The sequence below is a fragment of the Lathyrus oleraceus genome, chromosome 5, assembly GCF_024323335.1.
Source record: "Lathyrus oleraceus cultivar Zhongwan6 chromosome 5, CAAS_Psat_ZW6_1.0, whole genome shotgun sequence".
NCBI lineage: Eukaryota > Viridiplantae > Streptophyta > Magnoliopsida > Fabales > Fabaceae > Lathyrus > Lathyrus oleraceus.
Window position 1 is genome coordinate 550,709,371 of NC_066583.1, and position 23,814 is coordinate 550,733,184.

The window sequence follows — 23,814 nt, forward strand, 5'->3', positions numbered from 1 at the left end:
CAGTCCGAATATTGAAATGCTGATTCACCCCTCTTAGCATTACATGAAATCCAAATTCTCCCCTTTAGCATCAACACACATAATAAAATATAGATTTTATCCGAATTTCTGATAAATTGTGATGGCCATATTTGAGTTTCCATAGAGTTATAAGATGTAGTGACACACTACCTTGTTTTAACCAAGATTTTGCACGTTAACGTTAACAGTTCCAACCTTTTTCATGCACCAGAGAAGAATCTTTTATGTTTGTTTTAATCTATGTAGACAGAAGGAATCAATTAATTTGTGCCGTCTAGTATAATATGTTTCATTGTTTAAACTCAACCTTGTTTAAACAATTACTATTACATTTGTTTTCATTTGAAAGGATGAGGGTTGTTGCATTTTGACTCCTACAAGAACTTTCTCTCTATCCTATTGGTCTGCTATTTTTTACTAAATAAATAGAGCTTTCAAAAACCATAAATAATAGTTGGGAAAGGGGTGATTTATGCATTAACTTCTTCTACCATACCCAAAGAGACAACTATTGAAAAATAAGAATCAATAATGTCTGTTACAATATGAAGAATGTTACTCAGAAAATCTTAATTATACAGTACTACTGTCCCTATCACTATGCGAGGAAATTAAATTAAAAGAAAAACAAATTGATTAACAATGATACTAATAGGAAATTGAAAAGCAATTTGTTACAATGATATATATGTACATTTAATCAAAATAAATTATTCAACAGAAACAACACACAAAAATGACAAAAATAGTAACTTCTAACTTGGCTCAAGATTGGTTTAGATCCCGTGAGGTTTGGCCTTGCCATCTGTGAAACAAAGAATCAGAGATTATTCACAAGCATTTTCCAAGCTATATATACTGTAAAATTATTCAAAGAGAAAATGGTAACTTCAAGAACCTTGATAGAAGAAATCTTGCAAGAGGGCTTAAGTTGCTATTTGGATGAGGTTCCTTGTTATGCTGTTTCCTTCGGTTATCAGCCTCTGCACTTAGCGTTTCTTCCGTTGACTTGCCTTTGCTGAATAGTTGGCTTGCCAGTTCTTTCAGGTCCTTCAGTGAATCTTCCTTCGAACTGCACGCACAAAAGAATGAGAGAGAGATACGTTTGTTTGCTGTAAATTGGTCTGCGTAACAAATGTTAGTAGAAGAACCTTGCTAATCTCTGAAGCAATTGTTTTACAAGAACATCAGAGGATCTAGGCTTTGTGCCTTCCATGTTTACTAAAGAATTGATAACTGCCCGCCCGATTTTCCCTTCTGGATCATCAGCAACGGCCTGTAGAGCAAACAAAAACATGAGCAATGGCTTACATAACCAACACTAACATCCTACAACAATAACAGAATTAAAAAGCGAGAATGGTTTAAATATATGTATGGTTTCACCTCTTTTAATGAAGGAATAAGCAAACTTGATAATGGTGCTGACGATGATATTGTTCTAGCACTCTCTTCATCGTCACTGGCATGATGCGATCTTACATTGCCCCTTTGTGCATCAATGTATTCCCGATATGATCTATACAAAAAGTCTTGGTAATTTACAATCAAAAGATTCAAAACTTTATTTCATCAAATGAAATTTTTTAACCATTATTGGTAGAAGTACCTGGAAGAATCAGTGCTGCTGGTCATTTGGTCTCTTTTGCTCTCCTGTACATCGGTATTGATTTTCCCTCGGGAATGTTTCTCCCGAGGATTCACTTTTCTTAACCCTCCTTGGATAGCAGCCCTTGCCTGTAGAGAAGAGGTAAGAACACGCTATTTATACGCAATACCAATCTGACCAAGAATTAATCACAAACATGTCTTCTATAATAATAAACAACTAAATATGCACAAGAAAAAATGGGAAAAAATTCAACAAAACTGCTTAAAAAGTTGTTTAAGAAGCAAATATGCCCTAGAATTGAGTGTGTAAACTGGCAAATATATAAAAATGGGAAACCGTAAAATGTAATGGCGGCTGTTCTTTGAATACATCAAATGTATCATGGAAACAGACTCACGCAAGAAATGGGGGAGGGGGGAAGGCTTGTCATGCCGCACATTGATCAACTCACAAGTGAAATCACAACTTATATTACAAAAGAATAGAACCTCGGCTAGGTTTGCAGCACTATCTTCAAGTGAGGCATTTGAACTTCTGTCATGAAGTCCTAGTCGGGACCTTGGAGTACGTGGAGAATCAGAATCATCATGCTGGCTACGTACAACAACGGTTCCACTAGTAGAAGTATCTTCAAAAGAAGCATAGCTGCTGCTGGACTACATTGCATTAAAACTCTCAATAAGTGACTGCACAGTTAAATAACCAGTTTCTCATCAGAGTAACTCAGCTAGAATGCTACCTGGGAGCTCTGATCACGAAACCCAGATGGCTTTGATCCTTTCGGAGATCGAATAACAACAGTTCCTGATCCATTCTCAGACAATTCATCCTGCAAATCAAAGATTTCAGAGTAGCAAAGCATTTAATGGTTGTTTAAAATGAAACTTTATCGAGTTTGTTTGAAAACTATCTTTAGTTTATGACAGACACGACTCTCTATATGATAATACCACCAGACATTTTAATCATATTTTGTATGATAATAAACTGGTGGCACCATAAGATGGAACAGAAACTGACGCTGCTAGACAGCAATGCTTTAAAATTCCCATTGACTGCACAAATAAATAACCAGTTTCTTTTTAAAGAAACTCAGCTTGAATACTACCTGGGAGCTATGGTCACGAAACACAGATGGCCTTGATATTCCTTTGGGAGAGCGTATAACAACAGTTCCAGATCCATTCCCAGATGATTCATCCTGCAAATATAATATTTCAGAAGATCAAAGAGTTACCTGGTTGTTCAAAATGAAACATCATCAAGTCATAGGAAATCCATTTTTACTTCATGATTGACACAATGAATTCACATTCGGTTTGACAAGGTGGGTTCCCTTAATGATTATACTACCAGACATTTTAAATATTGTTTATGCAGATAGAGTGGGTGGAAACATACGATGGAAAAATAAAATATTCAGTTTCAGCTTGAATTATCGAAAATTCATCAGGTAGTGATAATTCAGGCTTAAGGCTGAATAATATATCCAATGTTTTGTAAATATCAAAAACACCTTGAGTTTCCTCTTTAGAGATATGGAAGCCCAATAATATTACTCATTTGATTAAGTTAACTTTCTGTAACATAGACCGATACACATAGTAAGAAATAATTACATCTTCAAGCTGATTATCTGGGTGCTCGTGATGGTAAGGAGCTCTAAGATCTTTTTCAAGTGATTGATTGGGTGCACTTCTATTGGCATACCCCGCTTGATAGCCAGCGTCTGGAGCTTTTTTTTGAGTAAGCTGATTATATGAAACTTCAGTTTTCTTATCTCTAGACTGAGGTGGCCGTGAAACACTTCGAAAGGTTCCAGTACCCTCTGATTCACCAATGCTAAAGTCCCATTCAGAACTTTTCAGGGTTTTAACCTGACTGCTGCAAATTACAAACTGTTAATAAAAAAACAATTTTTAAAATTAAAAAACTAGTAGCCAATAGTCTCACAACCAACCTAGGTCGATTATTTTCTTCAACTCTAAAATCTCTTGCCACTTTCATAGTATCTGATCCCTCACCAATCCCTCTTGAGCCATTTCTAGCTGTCTCCAGGTCTTCTTTAAGATGGTATTTTGGACGATCCCTACTGTGAAACCACAAGGTATGATCTTGACAACCACAAGATGGGGACTAATATTGTAACTTTCAAATGAAAAAAATTGCTAAGAATGCACAGAAAAAAAGGATTTGCAATGCTACTTTAGGATGTCAGCATTTTTTTATCTGAGATCCACAACTTCAGAATAAATAAAAGAGAAAGAAAAAAAATAGCCAAAAGCAAAAATGGGTATAATTTTTTAACTTAAACATAGCAAGATATTTATCAATAATCCACACCTTATTCTTTCCAAAAGCTTTGTACTCTTCCTAGCATTCCGAATAAAGCGGTCTTTGAGAAGTTCCTTAGCACTTAGCCTCTGGAATTGAAACCATTACAAGGGAGAAATTAAGAGAATGCAGAGAGAGAACAACTTCATCAGTTCCAATTCAAACCTAGTCTAAAAAAGTCTAATTAAGGAAATTAAGCAACACATCTTTTCAAGTTAATAGATATAAATTTCAACAGCATAAATAATTCTATTATCCTGGTTCTTGTTAAATTAAAATGCACACTATACTGATGAAAAGCTAAATATAATTGTATTTCTTGTGAAGCATTGTTAGAATTTTATGAATCTCATAGATTCAAGGAGAGAAAAGAGAGACTCCATCTTTTGTATCTTTTTGATATTCTAAATTATGATTCAACTACAAAGGAATGGATCTATTTATCGATCAGTGTTCTAACTAACTTTCTGTTAGTTAGTTCCTAGAATTTAGGGGTTAATTAGACAGAGATAGTGTACAGTATGTATATTAGGAGCACAATAAGATATTTAAACTAAAACTGGGAGGATTTCAACTAACTGAATGTTAGTTAAACCTTATCCTCTAACAAGCATGATAAAACAAAATAGGACGTTCTCATAGAATTGACAATAGCCAACACATCGCTCAAATTAAAGCATAAAACAGGACCTGTTCATGAGCAAATATATGAGAACTACATGTAAGCATAGACACTTGCCTCAGCAGGAACCTTCTTCAAACATGATGAAACAAATTCTTTCATGGGGCGAGAAAAATGCTCATCTAGCTGCAAAAATAGGAGATTAAATGTCAACCATTTTATACTTGAAAAAAAAAAGAGATCTATTTGGTTTGAGAAAACATTGTTTCATTTCCTATTTTCAGTAATAATAAGAATTTTTCTTTTGTTTTCATTTTGTATAGTTTTTTCAAATATTTATTTAAGAAATGATGAAAACGACAAATCGCACTAATCACTAAAACATAATATAGTGTGAAAAGGTGAGATAAAAACAGAAAAATTTCCAAACATCTCAACTTTGAAAACTTTGTTGATTTCAGATAGTTCAAAGCTAGAAATATTGATTTGTCTAAGATTGAACGACACAACCTGCGGAGGATTTTCTCGGGGTATGATGAAAAGCACCCTCATGGGATGAAGATCAGCAAGTGGAGGCTCCCCCTTTGCCATCTCAATTGCAGTGATTCCCAGAGACCAGATATCTGCCTGCGTAGACAAAATTACAGAGAAGATTCCAAGGGTCAAAAATAAATTTAGGGAACAGTGACAGAAAATAAAAATGGAAGCAAAGAACCAAAGAATAACATGACAAATGAATAGTTGAACACTATATTACAACCTTCTCATTATATCCATCTGTGTTCTGAATAACCTCGGGCGCCATCCAGAATGGTGTTCCTACAAATGTCTGTTGTTATCAAATATATTAGAATATCCAGCCAAAAATGAAAAGTAATGATTTAAATTTCCACTTATTTTTTGTTGTAAGAAGCATTAGATATAGAGTGACTAGTAATGACAAAAAAATATATAAATCTATTCATAAAACCAGCATTTGACATTCAGTTTTCTGAACTCATGTCACACCAAGACAGGAAATGCTTAGCACCACATTTCTTTCATTTGGTGAGTCTATACATTGAATTGACTATCCAATTGAAAAAGGCGACATTTTGTGCTCTTGAGAGGCACAAAATATTATATCAATAACCCATCCATGTTAAATTAATAAATGATTTAACCTTGATGAAGTATGTTTACCTTTCTCCTTGATATAGTCCTTGTCAACTGTGCAGAAACACCAAAATCTGCAACCTGGTAACATTTTACATATAATTCACATGCATGGGTCATGAAATACACAAATAGGAATTATAATTTATGTGCTCTTTCAGAATAAAGCATACCTTTACATCACCATTCTCAGACAATAAAATGTTTGCAGCTGCATAATAGATATGTAAATGATGTCAATTACAAAGTTAATGTAAAAACGTAAAAAGAAAATTTCCATGACAACAGACCTACATGTTAAATATCCGGAGGATATTTTGTAGTATCATTTAAATATCTTCAAATAGTTTAGAGTATCTTAAATCATCTATTGGTAACAGTTTCTAATAGGAATCCGAATCAAGATGAACAAAGAAATTGTATTATTATTAATTGAAAGTAAAGAAAATGTATCGCACGAGGATCTCTCTTGTAACCCCATACAAAGCTCCTCAGAGGAATTTGGTATCCCCCCTGCCCAATCCTAAACCAAAACTAACAAACAGACTAACTCTCTCATCTCTCTTCTCACACGCCTCATATACCCTCCAACCCTCCCTATTCCACGTGCATTTCCTCTCTCTCTCCCTCTAACCAACTTGCCAGTTCACCTATCAATATCCAATGGGCCTTTCTCTTCCTGGGTCCTACCAGTTTCAGTTAGTTATCCTTTATTTTTCAGAATTTGTTTTTTATTTAATTAGGATTGATAGTCTTTGATTAGTATATACAAACTATTGTTTCTAGAATTTGGGTTTCAACCCAACTTAACCCCACAAAGTTGGCTTCTAAAGTGAAGATTACCCAAGCCTTATAAAGTTATAAGCGCTACTTAGGTCGATACCTTGGATTGATTAATACAGGTGGAATAACCTGATCTTGACACCTTCTCACGCTAATGACATTTGGAGCACAGACGAGTAGAATAAAATAGATCTTGGCCCAATAACAGCTCTAAAGTGAGTGTGGCCTAAGCTTTAAGAACTACTTATACTTTGAATAGTTTATAGTAGCAAGTAACTTAGTAGGACTCTTACGAATAGTTTCTATATTTCTTTTTACATTTTTGCGATTATCATTAGTAGTCTTTTATTGTGGAAAATAGAACTCAGTTCTTTGACTTTTGAATCTTATCATTCACACAAATATCAAGATGATTTTAGTGTGTTTGAAAACTATTATAATACGGTGAAAATGCACATCTACTTGAGTTTACAATCCATATAACTTTGAACAGTGAGGAAATGTTGCACAACTCAGATCCAAACATGTTATTATGATTGTAGAGCATTCCTTTCCCCATCCCACCTAAACCCTATAATTTTGTCACTGAATATGGAAGAAAGAAAAGAAACTTTAAAAGTACAGCAAAACCAATGTGAAGGATTGCTGTCGATACCTTTAATGTCTCTATGGATTTTTCCTTCACTATGTAGGTAATCAACAGCATGCAACAAGTCACGAAGAATGTAAGCAATTGACATTTCATCTAAGGGAGGACCTGATTGGAGCTACATAAGCGAAACCAGTATTAACTCCAAATAATAGCAAACAAACAGCATACAGCCATGCTGAAAATTGATGATAACATGTGTAGAAAAATATTAATAGTGGCACGCAAAAAAGACCATTAAAATCGGGTAAGGATTCTCTCCAATTCTCAAAAGAAATGGGGGGCCGTCATTATTACTCGTTGGGTGTATAAAGGTCTAATAATACACTGTATATCATCTTTTATAAAAATATAAGCATTTGTGTACCAAAACCCTTAGTAATGGAGTACTCCATTTCTTTTGATAAATGGAGAGGATCCATACCCATTAAAAACATGAAGCCTAACAAGAGAAAAACTTAAATTTATTACTTATGATGATGTGAGAGTACAAGCATTAATACTATTATAGAAACTAGTACTAATAAATGATAATCAGAAGAATAAAGAGAACAGAAATTAAATGTTGTCCTATTAAAGATAGGTTATCATCATGCACGTAAAGGAAAGAGAGAGAAAAAAGGAAAGAGTGAATGAAATATATTTCAGTTGAAATATTTATAACGACATTCAAGCCTAGTGTTTTGGCTTCTTGGTTTTCTACTAAAGAAAATTTAATAAGGAAAATACAGAAGACATGAAATTTTCCCAAAACAGCCAACAATACAAACATAACAAAAGAGACCGCCGGTAAAATGCAAAATTCCAAAATGTACATGTCATAGAAACTAAATCAACCAACATGTCTATAAATTCTATTGCCATAAGCGTATATTTAAAACATATATGGTACCTATATCAATCCTAATAAACCGAGAATATTTAGCTATATCAATCCTAATAAATAAAAATATTCAGCTAATAAATAGAGAATATTCAACACTCCCCCTCAAGCTGGAGCATATATATCATATGAATCCAGCTTGTTATATATATAATCAATGTGAGGTCCCCGTAGAGGTTTGGTGAAAATATCAGCTAACTGATCATTTGAGCTCACTTAAGAGGTTGTAATGATGCTAGAAAGGATGTTTTCTCTAATAAAGTGGCAATCAACTTCTATGTGTTTAGTCCTCTCAAGAAAAAACGGATTTTAAGAAAGATACAACGCCGACGACAGATTATCACACAAAAGTTCCATTGGACCTAGCTCACAAAAGTTCAACTCTTGTAACAAGTGTTTCAACCATACGAGTTCACAAGTAGTATGGGCCATAGCACAGTACTATACCTCTACTTGATCTTGCAACAACAGTTTGCTTTTTACTTTTTCATGAAATTAAATTTCCTCCAATCAAAACACAATAACCTTAAGTAGACCTTCTATCATTCACATTACCTACCCAATTTGCATCTGAACATCCCATAATACTGGTATAACATCTGTCGGAATAAACAAGCCCTTTTTCCAAGTGACCCTTTAATATACCTCAAGATCCGAACTACAGCACTCCAATGGTTATCACAAGGTGAATTTATAAATTGACTCACAACACTAACAGCAAATGAAATATTTGGTCTAGTCATTGTGAGATAATGTAGTTTTCCAACTAACCTTCTGGGTTAGGATATGGCTCCTCCTGATTATGTAGAAGCTTTGCATTAGGGTCCATAGGAGTATCAACCGGTTTTACTTAAAACATCCATGTCTCTTCCAAGACATCGAGAACATATTTTCTGAGAGATAGCAATGTCTTCTTGTAACTGAGCTACTTCAATCCAAAGAAAACAACGTAATCGACCTAAATCTTTAGTGTTAAAGTGGTTGAATAAGTGTCGCTTTAGGTCTTTAATGCTTTCTGGATCGTCACCGGTAATAACAATATCATCTAGATATACCACAGGATAAATGACTTTGTTTAAAGATGAACGTTTAAAAAATACAAAATGGTATCCTTCACAACGAATCGTGCCAAATTGTTGAATAACCTTGTTGAATTTTCCGAACCAAGCTCGAGGTGATTGTCTTAGACTATATAATGATTGTCTTCAAAGGAAGGAGGATCATCCATGTATACTTCTTCTAGATTAACAGCAAGAGATAAAAGTATGTTGACAATGTTTGGTTGTTGGTTTTGGGTTAGGTATCTCAGTTGTGGCAGTAATAGACGTTGTTTTGGTGTTGAGTGTCTTGTTGTTGGAGTCCCAAGTAACAGTGTGGTTAGAAGGGTAACCTCTGGTAAAAGTCTTAAAGTGGATGATGGAGGAAGTTCCTTGGTCAAGAATGACATTCTTTTCATCAATTTTCTAGGCGAAATGCATCATCTCGGCCAAGGTTGTAACCGAGTGTAATTTAATTCTGTTTTCACCCCCACCTTTTAACCCATTGAGAAAAATCCCCTTTAAGATAATATGGTTCTGCACTTCTAGTTCTTCACTTCTAAGTGGGTCAGCATACAATTCAAACATATCATGATAATCATCCACCAAGCTCATTTTCTTAAGGCTAAGGAGAAGTTCATAGGGACTTCGAAGCATTGATGGTTGAAAGCGTTTAATCAAAGTAGCCTTGAAATCATCCCAAGATGGTAAGGGGAACAAAATTCCCACCATTGATACCATGTGAGTGCTTTACCTTCCATGGCTATCATGGAAGCCTGTACCTTTTCCTCGTCAGTTACACCCCTTAAATCGAAGTAGCATTCGACACGATTAATCCACCCAAAAGCGTCTTCTCCCTCGAAGATGGGATTTGTAAGTTTCCCCTATTTTCCATCATAGTTGCAGAGATTATGTCCATATACAGGTGTACCATAGCCTATGTTGTCGTTTCAGATAGTGAGACCGAGGACAGTTTTGAGCTGTTCGTCAATTCGACATTGCGGTTCATATTTTTCAGTTTCCATCAGATTGCGTATCTCATGAATCTTCTCTGGTTGCGACAAAACCTTCATATGCCCTTTCTAAAATTTCCAATCTTGCTTCCATTTTAAGACGCGTGAGGACCATGAACTAGTGTCAAGGATCATTATCTTTGATACCAATGATAGATTCTGAATAGTAATGATAGATAAGGGGAGAGTAATATACATGAATACAATACTTTATTGCAATTATACCGGGAATAACTTTCTGCAGTAGCAGTTACAAACTGCAACAGCAGTTACAAACTACACAATTAACTGTATAATTAAGTACAGTCACTAGGATTAGAGAGCCTAGTCTCTCCCAAACCAAACCAACCAATAAAAAACTGAATGAGACTTTCTTATTCTTTATTCTACTTAAATACATGACATCTAATTATATAATTTGGACCAACAATACTCGGTCTTGGGCTTACACCTAACATATACACTAGTAATTGGAGGTCTACTAACAAACATCAACTTCAATTTTCATGCACTGAACATATAGAAGAAATAAAGAGAAGTAACCTACTAGATCAGCAACAGAGCCGCCAGCCATATACTCCATTATTATCCATAGTTTAGTTTGGTTGAGAAAAGAACCATAATACTCTGTAATATATGGACATCGACATTGTGACAAAACAGAAACTTCCTGAAACATTAAAACAGATATGAAAATTTAATCATTTAGGTACATCAGATGTGAAGCCAGAAGTGATGCCATACAATTATTATACCTTCTGAATATCGTCAATGTCATCCTCTCTGTAAAGGGACGGAATGAAATAAAATACAAGTTAGGAAGAAGTTAGCAAGAAATGCACAAGGATTCTGAGTGCAACACAGCACAACTACGAGGATAATATTAACTACAACATTATACACGCAGAATCTCAAACTTACAAACTCGTTACAAAATGAGGCTCACGAGCTTTGCTGCGTTTTTCAAAACTTCATAACTTAACATGAAATGCACATAGTATAATGAGATAAAAGACTTCCATGTTCCATCAATAATGTTTAGCCTTTCATAGAGACAATATTCAATGGATGCAGAAGGATCAGAAAATTGTTACTACATCACAGCACCTATTGTAGGGATGACACTAACTCATATGTGGATATTGGAGCCTATTGATGATATCTGCACGTATTAGATACTTTTCATCTACAGTAGAACTCTTAAGTCAAACTCTAACTCCATGCATATGAATTAAGTCCTACACAGTAATGTGGTAATATTCCTTCTAATTTACCTTGCTGACAAAGACTACCACATGCTAAGACACAAAAGTTTCACAGCCAAATTTTTGCCTACTGACCTGGAGTCCTGTTCCTTAAAGGAGTCAACACTTCTTAACATAACCTCAACCTATAAGAGGAGGACGAGACTACATAGGATATAGGAAAATTTTAGGTGGAAGAACCTTTAAATAGTGCTATCTGATTTTCAACTAAATGTGGAAGGGAGAATGATGCAGAACAGTGCTCCCTTTTGAAAGAGAAAAAAAAGAGCACAACTCCCTCATTAATTATTAAAACAAAAAACAAAAACAACTCGTGTAGATTTTTTTAATTTTATTTTTTATTTATTTTAGGGGTGTTGAATGCCCTTCCCTTCAGTAAAGCGTGTAAACTGGACCCTATCAACAAGGACCCGTTATCATATCACTGGAACACAATCATAAGAAATTTTACAGCTTTTAGTGCTACCGCACTAATGTATAATCAGATATATGATGGGAGAAAATTATTTTATCAAATACTCCTATAGCTTCTGCCTATGGATGGGCCTAACGAGGATCAAAATGACTTCGGGACTTCATCCTCCGCGTACAAAGGGCCCAACAAGGATAAATAAAACAGAGAAATCATGTTAAATTTTCAATGTTGAATGTCACAAAATCCTGCTAGAGTAGACACATAATCATTTATAACAAAATGGAAAATGTTTTGCAATGTATTTCAAGATTCTCATTATTTTAAAACTGATTGGTGTCCCTAATGTGGCCAATATTTTCAGTGCCTTGAATTGCAATGTTCTTGAAAATAATAGATGGGGGGAAACAAACTTACGATTCTTCCAAATCAATCACTTTGATGGCAACTTCTTTGTTGAGCTCCCTGTCAAACCTGAAAATAAGATGGTATAACAAAGTGACAAACAATTCATTGCCATGTCCTACTTAAGGTAAATAAAGAGGCTTGGAGAGCAAAAATTATTTTCATAGATCAGATAATTGCATGTTTGTTATTACAATGACAACTGACAACAAAAACAAATAACTTTTTGAAGTTCCTCCAATGTATTCTTTTATTACTATTTTCTTCTTGAAAGAGTTCTAGAAACAATATCCTCAAACTTGCTAAAGAATATTATTTTCCATCATCCTTACAAGAAAGGGTATGTTCTCATATACGAAAACTAAACAGAACTTGAATAACTGCACTCTGCACATTAGGTTTTAATTCGCAAAATGTAAGAGTCTGAGAGTACCTCCTTACTTAAGGAGACATAGTCTATTTAGTTCTATAAACATAAGTTTTATTAGTATATAAGCTTTCATAATTTGTTTCCATAGTTTCCTTATTTTTGTAGTTCCAATACTACAGTATAACAACTGATTGTGCCTAGCCAATGAATTTCTCAAGTAATTCGGTAAATTATTTTCCCAGACACATCACAGTGATAAAACCCTAACACACCTTTCTAACCTCTAACATGTGAACCTTTCTATCCCAACAACCACTTCCGTCAAGGCAAGGTTGTCCACCACCCAGCAACCTCAGATTATCAACTGCCAACACATCTAAAGTCAGAGACTGCCGATAAGGTCCTGGAACCACAAGTAATCTTCTCGCACCGTCTTCCAGTTTCCAGATCACTGAGCTGCAAGTTCTGTTTGAGTTTCCCGAGCCTCCTCGACATCTTTTGGCGGTCATTCAATCAGTTTGGTCTTGCATTGGTAGAGGATCTTTTATCCCCAAGGTTTCTACACTCTTCTCTAATGCGTACAAATAGGGTTCAAATTGTCTTCAATCAAAGATAGTGCATATGATTCAGAGTGTGAGGAACACTCTCCTCGAGTAACAAGCTCTATTGAAAATGTTCCAGTTAACACTGCCATCTCAGACACCTTGTAATGTGCATTGCTATAGAGTCTCCATGTTTTCCTCATCAGCAAAAGCGCTTTGGTCGTCCCAGTCTATCGAAGCATCAACAGTTGGTTATGACTTACATGTCTCACAAAGTAGAGTCTTTGAGTTGTGAGTCATGTCAACTAGGGAAACATGTTCATACTTCCTTTTCTAGTCAGGCTCAAAGCCAAGCAGTGTCTCATGTTGTTGTTATTCATTCTAATATATGGGTCTCATGTATCCTATTACTTTTATTGATGACTTTTCTCAATGTACTTGGTTATTTTTACTGAAAAATTTGCTATGAATTATTTTTCTATATTCAAATCTTTCTAGACTAAAATTCAAATAAATTAAGATTTTGAGTGACAATGCAAATGAGTTTTTGTCATTTATGTTCTCTCATGACATCTTACATCAATCCACACATAAACCTTGACAAAATGGAGTAGCTGAAGGGAAAAATCATCATCTTAATTGAGGCTGCAATGAATTGTTGTCTTAGTTAGTAGTTATCTGGAACAATGAAAGAAAAATGTGATTGCTCGATCTAATGTTGAGCCTGAATATCGAGTAAGCACAATGGTAATTTGTTAGCTTACATGGGTTAAAGAGTTACTTTATAAGTTGAGGTTTGGCAATGTTGATCAAATGAACGTGGGTTTGTAATAATCAAGCTACTGTCCACATTGCATCAAATCCAATCTTTCATAATAGAACCAAGCATATAGCAATTAATAGTCACCTTTTTATCAAGGAAAAAGTTCTCGCTAAGGAAATTGATATTGAGTTTATCAACTCTAATGATCAACTTCAAGATATTCTCACGAAGTCTCTTCCAGGTCCTAGGACACAGTTCATTTACAACAAGTTTGGTGGATGTGATTTGTATGCATACACATTTGTATAGATACGCAGACCCACGTAATTGATTGCGTTGAGGGATTCCTCAATCATTTCAGTAACCTATTTTCCTATCTCAATGATATAAACTCAAATTGATCATGACATATGAATCCTAGTTTCAACAATTACTTTGTTATGTTCATAATAAATTGGTTTGTTAATCAGAATTATTATTAACTAAAACATTCCACCAGCAGAATCAAAAGAAAAGAAAGCCTTACATCAAGGACTACTAACTAACAAATTGTATAAGCAATGTGCACCTAGAACCACTCCTTATATTTACCGTCAGCAATCAAAGGTAGTTTGAGTTTGCAAAGTAAATTAAGAAACCAGTTCTAAAGCTAACACTTACCCTTTATATACATCACCAAATGATCCCTGCCCAATAAGCTCCAATGAAGTGAATCTTGATCCTGTAGCCTCAACAAGACCTGCTAGATCCTCCATTCTCAACAGCAACTCGTTAACGCGTCATTCATCTGAAACACCAAACAAATTTGCATTCAAAATATACAAATTTTCAAAACAAAACTTGCAAGCAACATAACCAAAAAAAATAAACAAAATAAACAAACTTTATACACAATTGCACAACCCCAAATCAAAAGCAACTCAATTTCAGAATGAAGTGAAACTTTATACTCAAAACAAACCACAACAGCTAGGTGAAGTTGCGGAATTAATTGTTAGGTGGAAAACGATGGGGAACAAAAATTGACTAGCCAACAAAAGGGAACTGTGCGATGACAGAGAAATTTCGAAAACGAAAGCGAAACAACAACACCCAAATCGAGTTCCGAAATGGGGTGCAAGAGATTTGATAGAAGCGTGAAAATATATGGCATTTGAATATCTTAAAGAACAAGATTGGGGCAATCGAAATTGAAACTCACCAATAATTTGGGTTCGTGATGGTTTAAGGAACGGATCTGTTGGTTGATTTCAGAGAAGAGTGTGAGCAGTTGGGGGCTTCTTCCTCGTAGCCTTTTGGGAACTTCAACGATCCAAGAACAAACTGTGTGTTGATTTTATTTTAGTTTTTTAGTTTTTAGAATAAAAACAATTTGTGTACTTTTAATGTCTTTTTTTATTGTATTGCTTTTAATGTTCTGTTTTTTATGGAAATAAACATACAATAACTAGATTTTTTTATAGAATCTCAAATTAGATGTTTCATTTATTATAATTATTTATCTCAAAATATTTATCTTTTTAATTATTAATTTCTTTTTAATATATTTTTATTTATTTTATTTTAATTCATATAATTTTTATTAATTGTATATTTTCATTTTAGTTTAGTTTTTTATTTTAGATTTTTATTTTTATTTTAGTGTTTTAATATAAAATTTTATTAAAAAATTAGTGCTTTACTAACTTTTAAAATAATCCCTTAATTTTTTAATAGTCCGTTATATACAATTAGTAAAACTAATTTTCTTCCCTTAACTCTTAATTTTATTCTACTAACTTTATATTTATTTAATTTTATTTTTTTAGTTATTGAATAAAAATAATATTTTTCTATTAAATTTTTTTAAGATTTAACGGAGATGTATTGATAGTGAAAAAAAAATTACACCTTCATATAACGTGAGTTTATCACTCAACCAAATCTTACAAATGATTTAAAAAATTTAATCTGATTTAGTGAGATGCATAATCGTCATTAATTAATAGAGTAGAATTAATTTACACGATCAAAATTCATTTATACGGTTAATACATATTCATTTTCTCATTTTTATATTAATTATTATTTTACTAATTTTTTATATTTATTTTAATTTTATTTTATTAATTATTTAGTAAAACAAACCTTTTTTTCACTTACTCTTATATTCATTTAATTTAATTTATTTTTAGTTATTTAATAAATATTAACTTTCTCTTCCACTAAATTGATATTTTAATTACAGTTATTTCTCAATATAGAAAATTAATGAAGGCAGATATTTAGAACAAAAATATTAAAAAAAATTAAGTCATTATCATACGTCATATTTTTATAGTTGAAAATTTATTTTACTTTTAATAATCATTACTCAAACCCCAAATTTAAATTTACTTTTAGTAAGTATCCATTTCTTAAATTAACTATTAATATACTGCTACGTCTTCACGTATAAATTTATTTGATAAAGTATAAAATAGATTTAAATAAATAAATAATATATATATATATATATATATATATATATATATATATATATATATATATATATATATATATATATTTAATTAAAATACACTGACAAGTTAATCATAACCGTTAGATGTTGAAACAAATTTGATTTTTATTTTCAAAATTCATAAAGTAATGCAAATGGGTGATGGTGATGAATTGATTGTGTAAAATATTTTATACTGACAATGCATAGTAATTAATATATATATTAATTTAATTGTATTAACAATCGTATAAATTTAATTGTATTAAATAATTATAAAAAAATCTTTTAATGAAGAAAGAAAAGAAAAAGAAATTTAACATTTAAAAATAAAAATTGTATCCCTTAAATAAAGGTAATTGTTGATTAAAATAAAATAGATATTATGTTGGCAGTGATTCGTGAGATGAAAATTTAATTATCTACAAAATTATTGAATATTATCTAATTTGATAAAATAATTTTTTATTATTATTAAAATTAAAAAATAAACTAATTAGTATATTTAGTGATGATAAATAAATAACATTGATTAAATATTTTGTAATAAAAAATTTCAAACTCGTATTTATATAAGTGTGAACTTAGTCATATATAATTAAAAATAGTTTTTACAATAAAATTTTATTAAAATACTTAAAGAATAATTTAATTTTTTAAAATATTAGCAAATACTATTATTTATCTATCTTCATTTACCAATAAATATTTAAATCATTGAACTGATATTGAATATCAACTTCATGTTTAAAAAAACACTTCCCATGCCTCAACTACTGTAATTTTACATTATCATGACATGTTTAAAAAAACACATTTGATAACTAAATTATTTGATATAATTTGATAAAAAAATAAATAAAAATATTATAGTTTAAGTTAAAGTTTAATTGCTAAATAAATAGAATGCAAAAGCATTCATTTTATTTTAGTGTTAGGTTTTAGTTCATAATAGATGATAAAGTGTATAAGCAAAATTAAATAATTGATTAAATTTATCATTAATCATATTGTCAATTAACTTATAGACACAACCAATCTTTGAATTCATTAGGACATATATTATTTTTATTATATATAAAATTCTGTGATATATGGTCATGCAAGCACAAAGTAAAATTATAGTGTTGATAAGTTGAATTGATATAATCGAAATGTTGCATTTGGTAATGGCATTATTAGTGACAATTCAAATTTTATTTGTGAAAACTTCTTGTAGTTTTTCTTGTAGAAAGTATCTATTTGTGTAGTTTTCTACATAGATTTTTGTGTTGTACATCCAAAGTCTGGATGTTTCTATTATTCTCATTTGTGGCATTGATCTAGATATATTCTTCTTAACTATCAAAATGCATGCAGCTTATGTTATTTGAAAAAGGTACAATATTCTCTTTATTTATTATGAATTCATGTTTTGCCAACTAATTTCATATATCTATAAATAGGGGTGTCTGGAGTGTGGTTTGGACGATTTTAACATTAAAAATCATCTGAATAGCGAGAGAGAGAGAGAGAGAGAGAGAGAGAGAGAAAATTATGGTTTGGTTTGGTTTGATTCGGTTGATTTTTAAAAATAAAACTGAATCAAACCAAATCAATCCATGTGATTTAGGTTGGTTCGATTTTTTATAAGATTTTTATTGAGTCATACATACACCTATAGGGAACAGGATAACTTTATGTTTAGTTATTCATATATTACCAAATAACAACAAAACTCATCATATTTAGACAAATATTTCTCATTCAATATACAAAAATAAGATTAGGCAAAGTGGAATAAAAAACATAAAATAGTAGCATAAGACAATATCAAAAATATTATAATAAAAAAGAAAAAATGGATTAGATGAGAAATTAGAGATGATGAAAAAGAAAGAACATAAGAGATGCGAGATTAGAGAAGAAATGTGCGATAAAAACGTAATTGGAAGAGAAAATAATAAAATAAAAATGAGAAGATGAAAAATAAAGAACATAAGGAAAGATTATAGTAAAAGAGGTGAGATGTACACGACAAAGAAGATGAGAAGAATGTGTGATACTAATATGAGAGATTTAAGAAGGTTGAAACCAAAACCTTAAGTGTGAGTTAGAGAATATTTGTAAGGTTAAGACATAATAGGTTAGGGTTTTGAGTTAGATGTGGGATAAGTGAAATTTGGGTTGTAACATAATGCGGTTTGGATTTATTTAGTTCAGTTTGCAAAATACAAAAAATCAAACTGAACCATGCAGTTTTGTTAAAAATTGGTCCAAACGCATCCGAACCAAATGCGTTTTTTTACGGTTTCAGTTTGGTTTGATTTGGTTTATGGTTTTCTATTGGGTTGGTTCGGTTTTAAACACCCATATCTACAAGATTACTTTTCTTGAATAAATTAATATTCCTTAAAATAAAAAAAATTGCTTGAAGTTTTGCTTTAGAATACACTGAAATGCGGAGAAATCGAAAGAATGCATCATCATGTTCATTAACATATGAGCAAATTAGCTTCAACTTGCAGGACACCATAAAATGTTCTTAGCGACAATAAACTGATTTTAATGCGAAGTTATAAACCATGGAAGTGAGCGCAAGATTGAACCAAAATTGTTAAGCATTTCCATGGAATCATGAATCACAAGATATCCATCTGGTCTCAATATGCGATCTATCTCCACAAGCACATCGATAAGGCCACATCTGTCAAAGTATGCAATATGTCAAGAAACATGTCTCAAATAAATACATAGTAGTGCTACATTTAAAAATTAAACTAATTTAAATAAAGGAAATAACTCATGTTGTCACTAAAAAACTTATTTAAATAGAAAAAATAGCAATGGATATATTAAATCTCATAGGCAATGAGTGTAAGATAATCCTTATCTCAGTAAAGGGGTACTCTTATTGAAGTGACCATTTTCATTTTTCCTAAAAGATCATCTCCATCCATTTTATAGTTTGGTCCATTGTTATTTCCTTGGTACAAATGATGCCTCATATGTTATATGCAGATCAAGTTCTTCCTCCATTTTACTTAGGTCTTCCTCCACTTTTCAATATATAAGGTCATTCACATTGTGTATATCAAAGGTAAAGAAATTACAAGCAATGATGAATATAAGGCTTTCTTGTGTTATAGTATAATTAATTTAGAAACTTACAGCCTTTTGCAACAACGATATCTTGACTAGCAACAACCTTTTGTAAAGTCAATTCATCATAAGCCAGAACACCTTAAAGCATAAAATGATTGACACTGAAGGAACTGTTACATGTCGTCGATCACTGCCTTTGGTGCATTCTAACAAATTAATAATAGAGTGGGGTTCTCAAATTTGTACTCAATTATGAAAGCTAGAAAATTTAGATTGTCAATATCAAAAAAAAAAAAAAGTTAAACCAATCACAGAACCTCAGAAGCCAAGTTTGATGTTATACCTCATGGTCAAATCTCATTGTTTGTTATTGAGATGGAAATTTCTCTGTTGAACTTTGTTACACCCGAAAATTTATAACACATTGATGATAAGTTTAAACATATATTTTCAAATAAACTCAAACATTTCAAAATATTACACAAAGGATGACCAATTGAAAGCTTCTGAAATTTTTGTATGAAGTGATTATAGGTCAAACTCGCAAACAATGAAAGTTCCATTATTAAGTCTCTTGCGATTAGTTTTCTAGTTCATGTTCCTCATAGGGAAAACAAAATTTGATCTCGCGTGCATGGTTTACTTTTAAAAAAGTGTCTTTTATTTCTTCTGTGACAGATATCGTCTTATCATTGACAACATTAGATTTAGATGAACAACAGATACTTTGCATATTAAACCCTCCCATCAACTTCTTGTTCCCATATTTACCCAATTATAACATATAAATTCTCTATATTAAACCTTAATTTCAATCATAAGGAAAATATTCATAACAACATCAATAACAAACTTGTTATATCCATCAGAGAAGAGTGTGAGCAGTTGGGGGCTTCTTCCTCGTAGCCTTTTGGGAACTTCAACGATCCAAGATCCAAGAACAAACTGTGTGTTGATTTTATTTTAGTTTTTTAGTTTTTAATATAAAAACAATTTGTGTACTTTTAATGTCTTTTTTTATTGTATTGCTTTTAATATTCTGTTTTTTATGGAAATAAACATACAATAACTAGATTTTTTATAGAATCTTAAATTAGATGTTTCATTTATTATATTAATCATCTCAAATTATTTATCTTTTTAATTATTAATTTATTTTTTCTTATATTTTTATTTATTGTATTTTAATCCATTTAGTTTTTATTAATTGTATATTTTCATTTTATTTTAGAATTTTATTTTTATTTTAGTGTTTTAATATAAAATTTTATTAAAAAATTAGTGCTTTACTAACTTTTAAAATAGTCCCTTAATTTTTTAATAATCCATTATATACAATTAGTAAAACTAATTTTCTTCCCTTAACTCTTAATTTTATTCTACTAACTTTATATTTATTTAACTTTATTTTTTTGATTATTGAATAAAAATAATTTTTTTCTATTAAATTTTTTTAAGATTTAATGGAGATGTATTGATAGTGAAAAAAAAAGTACACCTTCATACAATGTGAATATATCACTCAGCCAAATCATACAAGTAATTTAAAATTTTCAATCTGATTTAGTGAGAAGCGTAATCGTCAGTAATTGACAGAGTAAAATTAATTTACACGATCAAAATTAATTTGCACGGTTAATACATATTCATTTTCTCATTTTTATATTTATTATTATTTTACTAATTTTTTATATTCATTTTAATTTTATTTTATTAATTATTTAGTAAAACAAACCTTTTTTTCACTTACTTTTATATTCATTTAACTTTATTTATTTTTAGTTATTTAATAAATATTAACTTTCTCTTCCACTAAATTGATATTTTAAATACAGTTATTTCTCAATATAAAAAATTAATGAAGGCAGATATTTAAAACAACAATATTAAAAAAACATTAAGTCATTATCATACGCCATATCTTTATAGTTGAAAATTTATTTTACTTTTAATAAACATTACTTAAACCCCAAATTTATTTCTAATAAGTATCCATTTCTTAAATTAACTATTAATATACTCGTACGTGCACGTATAAATTTATTTGGTAAAATATAAAATGTTTATATATATATATATATATATATATATATATATTATATATATATATATATATATATATATATATATATATATATATATGTATATGTATATGTATATATATATATATATATATATATATATATATATATATATATATATATATATATATTTAAAATGAATTATTTGATTGTAAAATAAATAATTGTATAAATATAAATTTAATTATATTAAATAACTATTAAAAATAATTATGTTTAATGAAGAAAGAAAAGAAAAATAAATATATTTAAAATATTTTTTTAATATAAATATAAAGTTTGTTATTAATCAATTTTATTATTACATTAACCATACACATATGTTATTAATCACTTATTTTACTTATAATTTATTAACCAAGTTTATTAATTTATTAACCAATAAAATACACAATATTAACCAAGTTCTGACATTAAATTATAAAATATAAATTAATTATTATATTTGTTATTTTTTAATGTCAGAATTTGGTTAATATTATAATTTATTGATAAATAAATTAATAAATTTGATTAATAAATTATAAGTAAAATAAGTGATTAATAACATATGTATATGGTTAATGTAATAACATTGCAAGGTATAAGTATTAGTGTATGAAAATGGTTAGGGTATAAAAATGGTGTAAGAATATCATTTCTCTTAAAAAAACACTTTCCCATGCCTCAAATACGTTATTTGACATTATCATGACATGTTTAAAAAAACACATTTGCATAACTAAATTATTTGATATGATTTGATAAAAATTAAATAAAATATTATATTTTGAGTTAAAGTTTAATTGCTAAAAAAATACAATGCAAAAGCATTCATTTCATTTTAGTGTTAGGTTTTAGTTCATAATAGATGATAAAGTGTATAAGCAAAATTAAACACTTCAAATAATTGACAAAATTTATCATTAATCATATTGTCAATTAACTTATAAACACAACCAATCTTTGAATTCATTAGGACATATATTATTTTATTATATATAAAATTTGTGATATATGGTCATGCAAGCACCAAGTAAAACTATAACGTTGATAAGTTGAATTGATATAATCGAAATGATGCAGCTGGTAATGGCATTGTTAGTGACAATTTAAATTTTATTTGTGAAAACTTCTTGTAGTTTTTCTTGCAAGTACCTATTTGTGTAGTTTTTTACATAGATATTTGTGTTGTACATTCTCAGTCTGTATGTTTCTATTATTCTCATTTGTGGCATTGATCTAGATATATTCTTCTTAACTATCAAAATGCATGTAGCTTGTGTTATTTGAAAAAGGTACAATATTTTCTTTATTTGGTATGAATATATGTTCCGCCAACTAATTTCATATATCTATAAATAGGGTGTATGCGGTGTGATTTGGGCGGTTTTAACACTAAAAATCATCTGAATAGCGAGAGAAAAAAATTTATGATTTGATTTGGTTTGGTTTGGTTGATTTTTAGAAATAAAACTGAATCAAACCAAATCAATCCATACAATTTAGGTTGGTTCAGTTTTTTATAAGATTTTTATTGAGTCATACATACACCTATAGGGAACAAGATAACTTTATGTTTAGTTATTCATATATTACCAAATAACAACAAAACTCGTCATATTTAGACAAATATTTCTCATTCAATATACAAAACTAAGATTAGACAAAAGTGGAATAAAAAACATAAAATAGTAGCGTAAAATAATATGAGAAATATTATAATAAAAAAGAAAAAACGGAGGAGATGAGAAATTAGAGAAGATGAAAAATAAAGAACATAAGAGATGCGAGATTAGAGAATAAATGCGCGATAAAAACGTAATTGGAAGAGAAAACAATAACATAAAAATGAGAATATGAAAAATAAAGAACATAAGGAGAAAATAGAGTAGAAGAGGTAAGATGTACACGACAAAGAAGATAAGAAGAATGTGTGATACTAATAAGAGAGATTTTAGAAAGTTAGAACCAAAACCCTAAGTGTGAGTTAGAGAATATTTGTAAGGTTAAGGCATAATAGGTTAGGGTTTTGAGTTGGATGTGGGATAAGTGAAATTTGGGTTGTAACATAATGCGGTTTGGATTTGTTTAATTCGGTTTACAAAATACAAAAAATCAAACTGAACCATGCATTTTTGTTAAAAATTGGTCCAAACGCATCCGAACCAAATGCGTTTTTTACGATTTTGGTTTGGTTTACGGTTTTCTATTGGGTTGATTCGATTTTGAACACTCATATCTACAAGATTACTTTTCTTAAATAAATTAATATTCCTTAAAATAAAAAAAAATTGCTCGAAGTTTTGCTTTAGAATACACTGA

General features: G+C 30.5%; 1 protein-coding gene across 6 annotated transcripts; it reads right to left on the reverse strand.

The window, feature by feature from the left end:
* Positions 1-514: 514 nt before the first annotated feature.
* Positions 515-15,236, reverse strand: LOC127086297 (uncharacterized). 6 transcript variants are annotated; one of them, XM_051027037.1, is made up of 22 exons: positions 15,068-15,236; positions 14,527-14,653; positions 12,204-12,260; positions 10,865-10,892; positions 10,657-10,779; positions 7,183-7,294; positions 5,918-5,955; positions 5,772-5,825; positions 5,350-5,418; positions 5,100-5,216; positions 4,707-4,775; positions 3,977-4,056; positions 3,594-3,722; positions 3,253-3,514; positions 2,742-2,834; positions 2,373-2,462; positions 2,122-2,289; positions 1,631-1,758; positions 1,408-1,540; positions 1,173-1,297; positions 920-1,093; positions 515-826 (listed from the first exon to the last, which is right to left on the reverse strand). In XM_051027037.1, the coding sequence occupies exons 2-22, from the start codon at positions 14,619-14,621 to the stop codon at positions 787-789; spliced, it is 2,184 nt and encodes a 727-aa protein (XP_050882994.1). In that variant the 5' UTR covers positions 14,622-14,653; positions 15,068-15,236; the 3' UTR covers positions 515-786. The 6 variants fall into 6 exon arrangements, with proteins under 6 accessions (XP_050882994.1, XP_050882992.1, XP_050882993.1 ...); XM_051027035.1 differs by having other exon boundaries at positions 3,253-3,517; XM_051027036.1 differs by having other exon boundaries at positions 3,594-3,725.
* Between the last annotated feature and the right edge of the window lie 8,578 nt (positions 15,237-23,814).

Excerpts from the sequence above, each read along its gene's own strand:
- LOC127086297 (XM_051027032.1), bottom strand. The coding sequence starts at position 14,621 with ATGGAGGATCTAGCAGGTCTTGTTGAGGCTACAGGATCAAGATTCACT. Across the intron at positions 3,518-3,593 it reads GAAGAAAATAATCGACCTAG|CAGTCAGGTTAAAACCCTGA; the intron begins GTTGGTTGTGAG and ends TGTAATTTGCAG. Across the intron at positions 827-919 it reads GCAAGATTTCTTCTATCAAG|ATGGCAAGGCCAAACCTCAC; the intron begins GTTCTTGAAGTT and ends TTTGTTTCACAG.